We start from the raw sequence: 13,237 nt of genomic DNA on the forward strand, positions 1-13,237 counted from the left end.
TCATATTTTTAATCTGTTTTCATATTTTAAGATATCTTCTCATCCTCCTATGTTCCTCATACTCATTGCCTGTATTTTCATATTTTATGTTTCAGTATCCTAAATGTAATTCGCTAATATGTAAGATTACTCTCATTTTTCGCATAACTCTTGATTGTTTCTTCATTTTCTGTCTTTGTTTCTTTATATTTCAATAAACTTCAAACTTAAAAAAAAAAGAAGATCAATTTGCCTTTCATCGATGTTTCTTACCTTTCTGAGTTGTCACTTCGAATATCTCTGCATTCTCTCCAGAGGTGAAATGTTTGAAGTATGTGCAGTTATGATCTAATAGAAGGAAAAAAGAAGAAGACTGAGATGTATAAGTGAGCAGCAGCAAGAAACTGGGCTAAGAGTTCTACTACTGGGTGGAAATAACTATGAAAAGATGTTTGACTTTATTCAAAAATGCAAAATTAGAAAACGCAAATGAAAAAAGAAGCAATTGGAGGTCATAGGAGATGAGTGGAATGCAATAAGAGTGAGGTTTCACTTTTATTTTCTGAATTTCATGCAAAGTAGAAAAACAATAAGATTATTCAAAAAACAAACCTATATTTCATGAAGAATAAAGAAAGAGAATTATTAAAAAACAAAAGTGTATAAGTATTTTTATGGCAGAGGTTTTTTAACAGCAAAAGTATGCAAATGTATGGCCAGCATATAAAATATATGGTCCAAGCTGAATGAATAAATGCCAGCTCCAACAGCAGCAAAGAAATCTTAGCAATGGGTAAAGACTTAACCACAGCCACAGCTGCCTTTGACAGCATCAACCCATCACAGCATCTGTAAAACAACCTCTTTAACTTCTTTTGCAACAAGATCTCAAACATATACAGCATCTTTGCCTACAGCCGGACCCCTTGAGCCTCTCTAGAAGTCTTCCGGTGACGAACGAAGACAACACACTTTGCACATGAGACACTATAAGCACATAGGAAACCACAACAATCAAGAATACTAGTCAGTCTGGACCCGGCAGACCCCATCCCCCACCACGCCTTTGACAAAGAAGCAGTCTCTATCAGTGAGGCCCTTACCCCCATCCTCACCATCTCCAATTAGTACAGCCACCTTCCAGGAACCATGGAAGCACTCAACCATCAATGCCTTCCTAAAGATACCCTCTGCTGACCTGACCAAACCTGCCCATTACACACCGATATCCCTCCTCCCCTACCCTGTCAAAGTCTTGGAGAAACCATCAACAACTGCCTCTATGAACACCTCACCAAACTCCAGCTTCCCGATACCACGCAATCAGGATTTTGACCCAACCACAGCACAGAAACTGTGCTTATAGCAGCAATCTGGATGGTCCTCGACAGCGGGAAACTGCAGCTCTCATCTTTCTAGACCTATCAGCAGCCATCAACACTGTCTCCCATTCCATCCTAACCCAAGGACTCCATGAAGCAGACATCCAGGAACATGCCCTTGAAAGGATATGCTCCTTCTTTTCCAGAAGAACCCAAACTGGCAATCTGTCTCTCTATTCCTCTTAAGCATGTGATTTTACTAGCAGAGTCCTGCGGGGATCCTCGCTCATCCAGAAGCTCTTTAACATCAACATGACTCCAGTGGCTGACATCATACGAGCTTACAACATAAACATCCTCAGTTATGGCGATAACACATAACTAACACTGTCTCTCTTGGAGAAAACAACCAACACTAGGAACAAGTTCACCACATGCATGACAGAAGTGGCCACCTGGATGATATCCAATTGTCTCAAACTAGACTTAGACAAGACCGAAGTGGTGGTTTTCAGGAAAACGCCTCACCATGGAACTCCACTGGTGGCCCACAGACTTTGGACCCACCCTCACATCCTGCTTGCAGCTAGAATCCTCAGAATCATCATAGATAACAAATTGGACATGACTGTCCAAGTCAACGTGGCCATGGCTTTGTCGCACTTGGCCCCTTAAACCTGGAATGACCTCCTACAACACAAGAGAGTCTTCTTCTTTCTTCTTGACTTTTTTCAAGATGCTGAAGACCTGGCTTTTTTGACACCCCCCACCTCTCACACCTGCTACAGAGTGCCTACATAACCTCATGAGTGATTAGCATGCCATAAAAACACCAATAACATAGCATAACATGACATATCACAGTGATAATGTAGCACCCTGCAATTTGAGTCCTTAATTTGGTTGTGATTTGATCTGGCCTGCTACACAATTATTATTATTATTATTATTATTATTAATAATAATAAAATGCATGGCACAACTGAAAAGCTTGTTATTTTTAAAAAACACATTACTAGTAAAGAGACCCCCTCAGTAATTGTTTTGTATTTTTTTTATTGCAAGCAAATGACATCCACCTTTAGAAGGCTGCATGTTTTTTAAATTTTATTTTGGGGCATATGCTTGCATTAAAATAAAAATAGCCATTACATGGGTGATTACCAGACATATTGACTTTGCCAATGCTTGTTTATAATGGTTTGAGAATTGTATTGTGTTGTGTACTTTAAAATTGTTGGTACTGCTTAAACCAAGCACACACTTCACTGGGGATTGTGTGCTGATTTAGCCAAAGGAACATTGGTCTGAGCTAAGATTCACTTATTTATTTATTTTTACGTTTCATATAGCGCCAACGTGACCCTCGTTGGTATCAGAATGCTTTATAAGTGAATGAAGGGACAAACATATACATCAGTAAAACATGTTCTAAGAACATATAAGACAAAAGAAAAGTTTACTCATAAAAGGGAAATTCTGAAGGTCTATTCTACAAATGTCTTCATAAATAGAACTTTGATTTCTTCCTTGAAGGATGTAGTTGAAGAGATCATTCTTATTTAAGGGGGAAGAAAGTTCCAAATAGAAGGGGAAATGCCAGAGAAGGCTCTATTAAAGATCTTCTTCCTGAAAGATCTATCTGGATTTTGTAGTAAGGTGCTAGAACTTCTAGGGCATCTTGAGCCACCTGAAAGTTCAAGCCTCTAAGCAAGATAACTTGGGGTATTGAAGTGTTGAGCTTTGTGAGTCATGCATGCAATTTTAAAGGGAATTCTTGCTTCGAATGGGAGCCTGTTGCCGGCTTTCAGGACAGGAGAGATGTAATTGTTCCTTTTTGATCCCTTAATAAGTCTTGTAGTAGAGTTAAGGGATGCCCTTAATGGGGCTGATGTGGATCTGGGCTGGCCGGAGAGGGTTGCGCCTCCATAGTCCAGTCTGGGAATTATGATGCCTTGCACTGCAGACATGAGGTACTCTTGGGGAGGAAAAGTTTTAGTTTTCTTAATATATTCTTTTGGAGGTCTGCTCCTTTGATGGCGGCACTAATGAGCTTATACATATTACGGTTTTTGTAAAGAGTAATTCCTAGTGATCTTGCTCTATCAATAATTTGTGGTATGCAATTAAATGATGATAATTGCTTCATTCATTCATTGACAGTGTGTAACTGGTTAGGTGGGGCAATTAAGAGGAATGGGATTAAGGGATCAGATGTCTTCAGGGGAGGAGACTTTAAAATAAAGTTGGGCATATCATCAGCATACAAATGATAGTGGATGTTGGATGAATTTAGGATTTTTGTTAGTGGCGCCATAAAGATGATGGGTGAAAGGGGGGAGCCTTGTGGGACCACAGGTGTGACCAGAGCAATGAGAGAGACGGACTGATTCATCGTAACTTTTTGCGTATTATTTTGAAGAAAAGAGGTGAACCAGTTTAGGACGGACCCTGAGATACCCATCCTGTGCTCTAATAAGTCAATAGATAGTCATGCTTAACCATATCAAATACTGAGGAGAGGTCCAAGAGGATTATTAGACATGATTAATTTTGATCCAACATTTTTAAAGCATCATCCACTGTATGTGTCAGGGCCGATACCGTGTTATGCCCAGAGTGGGAGCCAGATTGGAATTGGTCAAAAAGATGGAATTGTTCAATGTGGTTACAGAGTTGGATGTGAACAAATTTCTCAAGAAGCTTCGCCAGAGTTGAAATGTTTGAAATGGGATGAAAGTTGTTAAGGTTAGTTGGATTGGCCATTGTTTTTTTAAGATAGAGGTGACCTACCTTGATTTTGGGCAGTCGGGGATTTTGCCCTGTAGAAGTGATGTATTTACAATCTTAGTCCAGAGTGGGAGAATGGACATTATGGTCTCCTTGAAGAGGATGGGGGGAAGTGGGTCGATGAAGTGGTTTGAGGGTTTCAAATTTGTTTCAATTTTGAGGATTGCATTTCGATCAATTGCTTCAAAACACTCCAGGAAGTATTGTTTTTTAGGATGTGCCCTGGAAAGTATGTGGGCCATGTGTTTTGACCTAACCAAAATGGGCTTATTGAGTAAGTAGAGGTACCTCCTTCCCAAGTGAATAATCCCATTTCTGACTAAAGGACTTTGCACATCCAGTGAAAGAGGCTGGTGAAAATCCACTTTTCCATCATTCAAAAACAGTGTAACGTTCCGCTGGTCTCTTATTGACACAACTGGTCTTATCTGGAGAACCTTCTATTGATTTCTGCTAGGAAACAAAGGTTGCCTGAGCAAACAAAATATCTTTTGATTTGATTGTTCTAAATAGAGCGTGAGGGTGAGGGTTACACTGAATGTGTTTTACACCGTGCTCATGTTTAGGCTCCAACTTAACACAGACTTAAAATTACGTACAGAAAACAAAAGTTGAAGTCTATGCATGCATTACTATTATCATACTTGTATACATTACTAATATTCGTCTTAAACATATGTGTAGTCTTATATAATGCCCATTTATATTACATAAACAGAGTATTAATGAATAGATGACACATCTGGCGGTGCTTAAAAACTCTTTTGTTCATCATCTGTGTACATTGTGAAATCTACGTGTAGGCATATGCGATCCTTCCCCCTCCCAGCCATTGTTTGCACTGCATTATGAACTGGTCGGATTTCCCTGCCTGCCTTTCCTCGCCCACCTACGTTTGTGACCACACTCCCTTCTTTTCTCTTCCAGCCCACTGCTTAAATCCATCTGAGAGCTTGTCTAAAATTCCCAATTTCAGCTCCAATTCACCTACAAGATATCTACATCCCTATTCTGTTCCCTCAATTACGGTAAGAAAGAATCACTGCTTCTTACTTGCCCCATGTGTATATAAGTGCTTTTCATCACTGGATCACAATGAAAGTGAATGGCTTTTATGCTGTATTGTTGAACTCTGCATATTTGTAAACACGTGTCTTTTGACTGCAAAGTCAAACGGCCACATGCATCATTGTTGCCGTTTGCGATTCCTAAATTGCGAAAATTAAGGAATCGCAGTTTAGAAATCGCAAACGGCAATGCATGAAAAATTCGCAATTATTTTTGCGATTCGGTATTTTTCCTTCATTGCGATTCACAATTTGCGAATCGCAATTAAGGAAAACCCTTCCCTTTGATTCCTATGGGCCAAAAGGCCCATAGGAATGAATGGGAAGGCATTCACATTTTGCGAATTTCATTTTGCGAATCGCAAAATGTGAATGCAATTTCAAGGGTGCAGGGGGGGTCCAAAGAACCCCTCCCTGCACCCCTGAAATTTAACTTTAAGTGCAATTTACACACACACATGACCCAAGGACATGTGTGTGTGTAAATTAAAACTTACAAATATGAAACTAGTGCATGTTTGAAAGTTGTCGGTAAATTAGCATGAAATTCAACTTCATGCTAATTTACCCCTTCCAAATTGCGAATTTGCAATTTAAAAATAATCATGCATTGCATTTAAGAAATCTGAAATTGCGATTTCTTAAATGCAATCGCAATTTGAGAAACTGCAACATGGTTGCGATTCCTAAAATTGCGAAATGCATGATGCATTCCAAATTAGTCAATTGCATTCGCAAACGGACGAAAATTGCGATTCGCACCGTTTGCGAATGCAACTGACTTTGATGCATGTGGGCGTTAGTGCCTTATTTAGAGTTTTGCGGGTGGAATGCTCCATCAAAACATGAAGGACATCCCATCCTATGTATTACACTCTCCATGGGCTATTCAGTGCTTAATGTGAGTCAGTGGTTGTCAGTGGGTGCCTCCGGCACTATTTTTGGGAAGCCGGCAATTTTTCTGCATCAGATATTTACAAAGTGCAAGAGAGGGAAAAGACACAGATCAGTAAGACCAAGGAAGATAAAAACATCAAAAGCATCACAAAGGGTGAAAGAAGGAACCTGCAAGAGTGAGATAAAGGGCAGGGAGGTTCTGGTGGTGGACTAAATATGCATGAGGTGAATCTGACATTACCAGCCTTGGTATTCGGCATGCCGACAATTAATTGCACCAGTCACGGGCTTCTGAGCAGAGCTCCGAGCATGGCACTCTTTTGTTCACAACTTAAGCACTGGCTACAATACACACAGTATCCCATCTGCCAAACTCTAATTGCAGAGGCCGCCGCACCCGCCCGAAGGGTGGGGGAGGCTCGAATGCCGGCGCCATAACCCTCGTGGTGCCACCAGCGGGGAAGAACTGGTTCTGGGCGCTTTGATGCGCACAGGAACCAGCGGAAGAGGGGTGCGCACCAGCCACCCGACCGGAAGTGACCTGTTGACCTGGCGCCCCCAAAGGGCGTCCAATGGTCAACCTGGCTTTGTTTGAACCCCCCAATCAGGGGGACTCACCTGAGGCCTGCATGGAGGGCTCAGGAGGATTTAAGCGACGCCGCCCTCCCAGCAGAAGCACATCGCATTCGAGGAGCTGGGAGGACGGCGCGACAGCAACAACGACTGAAGGAAGAAGAGGCGACTCGGCGAAGGACGAAGCAGGAAGACGACGAGGCTCCGGTAGAAGATCCAGGTCATCACCACCGAGGACGCCTTACGGAGCGCGGCGCGCCGTGCCAGCTCCCCCGAAGCAACAACAGGTAAAAACCGCGACAAGCTCAGGCCACGGGATAAGCACACGCAGTCAGCTGTGCCCCCAGCAGACGGCCTGACGCAGACGCGAGAAACTAAAAAGCCACACACAAGTGCGCAGAGAATCACGACATGTCGGAAGGCCAGCCGGACGAGATGGCGGAGGTACTGATGAAGATCCGCGAGTTATCGGCCATCCACGGCGACGATTGGCTTCACCCTCACCTGGGCAAAGGGAAGGAGAACAGACCGGTGGAACAGGCGGACGAAGAACCAGGGCCTTCCGCACCCAAGAAACTGAAAAACACGCCGATGAAGAGAACGTCGAAGAGGAACCCTCCGAGGAAAGTGCGGCAGAAACCTCTTCCGCCGAGGCCAGAGGGCAGCGAACAGGGCGAGACGACCGGCAAAAAGAAAAAGGGTGAGCATATTAGCAACATCGTAAGAGAATGTCTAAAATCGCTGGCGCCGGGGCTACTTAATGGCACAGGGCAAGGGGTACCGGGGCCTAGGGAGCAGCGCGCGGAGGAAGCGGCAGGTCTCACGTGGCATATGGTCGACCCGGGGTGGGCCCGTCAGACAAGAGTGCAGGAGCAGGTAAGCTTGTCCGCCCAGGGGGAACAGATTTCCCCGCTACCCGTTTGGGGTTACGGCCCCGTTGCAGGGAGCCCACCTCCGAGTGGGGTAGTCAACGATCATTACATCAGGCCTTCCCCCGGCCCGGCGTCCCTGACTATGAAAGCCACCGGCTTGGCATGTCTCATCCCCCTAGCGGTAAAAGAGAGGATATGGCGCAAAGAATTCATAGACATATTTTCGCTGCTTGAAATACAGCTAGAGGGACTCGATCTAACCACGTGCGACAGGAAAGAGGAGGACAGGAGAGAAAGGCGTGGGGCCAGAAAAGAGCGCACTTTCGACAATTGGTTAGACGCTTTTAGAATAATGGCGTGCATTATAGTGGAAAGGTTCCCCCATTGCGCGGCGGATCTGTGGCTGTACGAGGCCAATATCCACCTAGCACAGAGGCAGTTCCCGGGCGATGCCTGGCTAGAGTACGATAAAGGGTTTAGATTAAAAATGCAGAGGCACCCCGAAATGGAGTGGAATGAGGAGGATGTCTCCGGCTTCATCCACAAGATGCTCACAGCCAAAGACGTTAGGGCCTGGGCCGGAAAAGGCGACCAGCCCTTTCGGAGCTCATACCAAAAAGGGAAGAGTGGTTCTTATCAAAGGCGGTCGAACGGGAGATCATACTCCCCAACCGCAACTAAGGCGATCTGTTGGAGATACGAGGCGGGGGACTGCTCATGGGGCTCGTCTTGTAAGTTTCAACATGCATGCGCTAGCTGCGGGGGCAAGCATACCACCGCCGCATGCAAAGGTTCCAAACACGAAGCAAAGAGGGAGAAGAGAGAAAAGAGCAAGAAGCGTTAGCCCCAACGCAGGGGAAAAGAGGGGACTGGTGGACATTTGTAGGCGCCAGCTGGCCAGATCCCCAATTATTACTCAACAGCTGCGCAGATTAACAAACAAATACCCGAACAAAGCAGAGGCCCGGTCACTGGTAGAGGGCTTCGAGCAAGGATTTGTTATTCCATTTCATGGCCCGCTCCCCTCGGCGGGGGCGAGCAACCTGAAGTCGGCAAGCCAACACCCCGAAGTGGTTAGCGCCAAGATAGAGAAGGAGGTGAAACTGGGTAGAGTTGAGGGCCCTCTCCCAAAGGAAGTACAAGGAGGCATAGTCATCTCCCCGCTAGGCGTGGTCCCCAAGAAAGAACAAGGTCAATTCAGGCTGATACACCACCTGTCGTTTCCGGAAGGTTCCTCCGTGAACTACGGTATCGACCCCGAAGCTTGCTCAGTGGGCTATGCGTCAGTCGACGATGCAATCGAGCTGGTGAAGACGACAGGCAGAGGGGCCCTCATGGCGAAAGCTGATATTGAATCCGCGTTCCGACTATTGCCGGTCCACCCTTCCAGTTTCCACTTACTGGGTTTCCAATGGGGTGAGGACGTGTTTATAGACAAAGCCATGCCCATGGGATGCGCCATATCATGCGCATATTTCGAGCAGTTCGCCACTTTCTTAGAATGGGCGCTGCATGACCGGCACCAGGAAGGTGGAAAACTGCACTACTTAGACGATTTTCTGTTCACGGGCCCGGCAGGTTCCGCAGTATGCGCAAACACATTGGCAGCCTTCGAGGAGCTAGCCAGGTCTCTGGGGGTCCCCCTCGCAAAAGAAAAAACTACAACCCCGACCACAAGTTTCACGTTCCTGGGCATAGAGTTGGACTCTATAGCGGGAACGGCCAGGCTGCCCCCAGGCAAAGTAAAGGAATTCCGTGAGGAAGTATCGAAGCTACGGGGTCGGAACAAGGCCACCCTGAGGGAGATCCAAGGAATGATAGGTAGGCTCAACTTCGCGGCGCGGGTAATCCCGCCCGCCAGGGTATTTTCTAGGCGCCTAACAGGGCTAACGGCCGGCGTCACCCACAAGCACCACCACATCAGGCTGAGCGCAGGCGTGAAACAGGACCTGCAGGTGTGGGACGAGTTCCTACAAGATTTCAACGGGGTGCTGATTTGGAGAGCAGGTTGGGTAACGGCCGAACAGATAGCCCTTTACACGGACGCGGCCGGAAGCCTGGGCTTCGGCGCGGTCCTAGGAAACAGCTGGTGCGCCAGCCAGTGGCCAGATGAGTGGCATGCGCAGGGGCTCACCAGGAACATCACGTTTCTCGAGCTGTTTCCGATCATCGTGGCACTGACCATTTGGAGCGAGAAAATAAGAAACCTGAAACTCACCCTTTGGTCAGATAACATGGGAGTGGTGCAGGCCATTAACAGAGGCGCAGCGAGATGCCCGGACATGCTGAAGCTAATGCGACGGTTAATTAAATTACAGCTGGAAGGGAACCTGGAGCTGAAAGCACGCCACGTGCCAGGGGCAGAGAACACAGCAGCAGACGCACTCTCACGGGCCCAAATGAAGCGTTTCAGAGAACTGGTGCCCGGGGCGGACAAGGAGATGACCCCCTTTCCATCGTCCCTTTGGGACCTGGGGGAGTAGACTTATCATGGCTAGTAGGGCAGTCCCTTACCGCAGAAGCTAACAAAAGATACAGGACATACGCGGGCACAGTAATGAGAGTTGGGGGCCTAAAATCGCTGGAAGACAGGGCAAAGACTCGCACAGCAGTCGAGAAATTCGTGCAATGGGCATTCGAGTCGAGAAAAACGAGATCATGGGCCCAGGCGCATTTGTCCGCCATTGCCCATTTTTCGAGGCTTTACACAGGCGAGGATCCCACTACCTCGGCCTATCTAAAGACGGCATTGAAAGGCTGGAGGAGGGTTGAAGGTAAAAAGAAGGACAACAGGCGTCCCATCGATTTTTCCAAACTGGGGCAGCTCCTTGGAGCCCTCACAGGCTTAATATCGGATAAATACGAGCTGCTGCTATTTAGGGCGGCTTTCACGACGGCGTTCTTCGGAGCATTCCGGGTCAGCGAACTGGTAGCCCCCAGCAAGTCGGGCCCAGCGCAGCAATGCCTGCAGGCAAGAGACATTAAGCCAATGGAGAGGGCAGTGGAGTTAACACTGAGGCAGTCCAAAACGGACAGGGCAAGGAGAGGGACGACGATACGTCTCCATTGCATCCCAGAGTCGGGGCTCTGCGCGGTATGCTGGTTGTTCAGGTACATGGGGGCTCGACCAGCTGGGGAGGGCCCTCTCTTCATACATAAGGACGGGAGGAACCTGAGTAAGTTCCAGTTTACAGCCATAATGCACCAAGGCCTTGGTAAAGCCGGGTATTGCGCGGCTTCGTTTGCCTCTCACTCTTTCAGGATCGGCGCTGCGACCTCGGCATCGCAGCATGGCATGCCAGAGGACAGGATCCAGGCAGTGGGCAGATGGCGCTCCAGGGCGTACAAGTCGTACATACGCCCTCACCTCGTATAAAAAAAAAAAAAAAGAAAACAAGGGGGAAAGAAAAAGACAAAAAAAAAAAAAAAAAAAAGGAAGAAGACAAGTGAGAGAGAAAGCCCCGAAGGGGGGAGGGGAAAAGGGGAGGGAGTTGCCTTGGGATGCCGCACGGCAGGGTGACAACACACCCCCCGCCCACTCTTAAATGCACACGGTGCGCAGTAAAAGCCACCTAACGGAATACTTTCTCTCGACAGGGGGTCGCCCGCAGCTGGTCTGGGTGGTGGGGCACTCATTCGTGTCCCGGATGGAGTCTTGGTGGCGGCAGGAGGGCCACAGCATAAACAGGCCCAAGGCGACGTACATCCGGTGGATAGGGCAGCCAGGTATGAGATGGGAGCAGCTACTGCCGACGCTGGACGGCCTCATGGCAGATTCGGCCTGGTTGCCCGACGTCCTGATCATCCACCTCGGGGGCAATGACCTGACCCGGCTAGGGCGAAAAGCAGTCGGGCAAGCCATCCAAAGGGACCTCACCAAGACAGCTGCGTGGCTGGGACCCACGACGGTGGTCTGGTCCGAAATGATCAGCAGGAAACATTGGAGAGGTGCCGATTCCAACAAGGCCGTCGACAACGCAAGAAGGAAGCTAAACGTGGCAATGCACAAGTTCTGCCTCGCCAATGGCCTGGAATCAGTTCGGCACGGCCTCATTCACCCGGGTCGCCCAGAGCTCTATGGGCAAGACGGGGTACACCTATCCGAAAAGGGGATGAAGGTGTTTTGGGATAACTTGTGGGGTGCAATGTCACTCGCAGGTTGCAACAAAAAAAAAATATATATATATATATATATAAAATAAGAGGAAAGATGGAGAAAGGTGGGAGCCACGAACCAGGTGCAGGGGGGGAGCCGCAGTGAGACGTGGGCCTCCCTGCGGCGTTGCAGAAATCCTACACTGGTTGGCTAAGAAAACACACCGGCGGGCGGTGTGTAAGAGGATGGCCACTCACTTTTGAATGCCGCACGGCAGGGTGACGTGGCGGCATAAAGGAGGGGAGTAACAGGAGGCGACGGCACTCGCGGCCTAGACCCGGCCGGACGGCATGGCGCAATTTGGTAGCGAGCTGGGGACCTAACTCCCGACTGGAAAGCTCCCCTCCACAACACGCAGAAGGCGTGGGCAACCAACCACTGGAGCACCAATAGACTGGCAACAAACTGGTTGTGTGCAAGCCCCATTTTCGAACTAAAGAGGGCACAAAGAGACTGACACCTGCTACTAGAAGAAGGTGTCATAATGTGTAATATGCCAATTATGATTGATGAGTAATGTTCGAAAAATGGAAGATTGCTTGATACCAGTTTGTGTTATTAATATGTCTTTGGTTATTAATAAACTGCGGCCAACAACGTCCACTACTGATACCAGGCTTTGTTGGCTGACATTATTTCCCACCTTTGGCAGCAGCAGGATGCGGGGGCCGGTAAGTATGGAGACTAGGGGTCTCCGCAGAATAGGCACATGCGAGGGTTATTGCAGAGGCCGCCGCACCCGCCCGAAGGGTGGGGGAGGCTCGAAGGCCGGCGCCATAACCCTTGTGGTGCCACCAGCGGGGAAGAACTGGTTCTGGGCGCTTTGATGCGCACAGGAACCAGCGGAAGAGGGGTGCGCACCAGCCACCCGACCGGAAGTGACCTGTTGACCTGGCGCCCCCAAAGGGCGTCCAATGGTCAACCTGGCTTTGTTTGAACGCCCCAATCAGGGGGACTCACCTGAGGCCTGCATGGAGGGCTCAGGAGGATTTAAGCGACGCCGCCCTCCCAGCAGAAGCACATCGCATTCGAGGAGCTGGGAGGACGGCGCGACAGCAACAACGACTGAAGCCCACCCACCCACACCTAAGGAACAGCAAAAGTCGCAGTGCTGGATAAGGGAAGGGGCGTTAGCGGAAATCCTACACTGGTTGGCTAAGAAAACACACCGGCGGGCGGTGTGTAAGAGGATGGCCACTCACTTTTGAATGCCGCACGGCAGGGTGACGTGGCGGCATAAAGGAGGGGAGTAACAGGAGGAGACGGCACTCGCGGCCCAGACCCGGCCGGACGGCAGGGCGCAATTTGGTAGCGAGCTGGGGACCTAACTCCCGACTGGAAAGCTCCCCTCCACAACACGCAGAAGGCGTGGGCAACCAACCACTGGAGCACCAATAGACTGGCAACAAACTGGTTGTGTGCAAGCCCCATTTTCGAACTAAAGAGGGCACAAAGAGACTGACACCTGCTACTAGAAGAAGGTGTCATAATGTGTAATATGCCAATTATGATTGATGAGTAATGTTCGAAAAATGGAAGATTGCTTGATACCAGTTTGTGTTATTAATATGTCTTTGGTTA

General features: G+C 48.2%; 1 protein-coding gene across 1 annotated transcript in view; it reads right to left on the reverse strand.

Annotated features, from left to right (window-relative positions):
• Nucleotides 1-13,237, reverse strand: part of CACNG1 (calcium voltage-gated channel auxiliary subunit gamma 1) — a 148,697-nt gene that overhangs the window by 16,907 nt on the left and 118,553 nt on the right. Inside the window, exon 2 of the mRNA XM_086930937.1 lies at nucleotides 253-327. Coding sequence (XP_086787063.1) covers nucleotides 253-327 — 75 coding nt within the window. The remainder of the gene's footprint in view (nucleotides 1-252; nucleotides 328-13,237) is intronic.

Source organism: Lissotriton vulgaris, chromosome 7, assembly GCF_964263255.1.
Source record: "Lissotriton vulgaris chromosome 7, aLisVul1.2, whole genome shotgun sequence".
NCBI lineage: Eukaryota > Metazoa > Chordata > Amphibia > Caudata > Salamandridae > Lissotriton > Lissotriton vulgaris.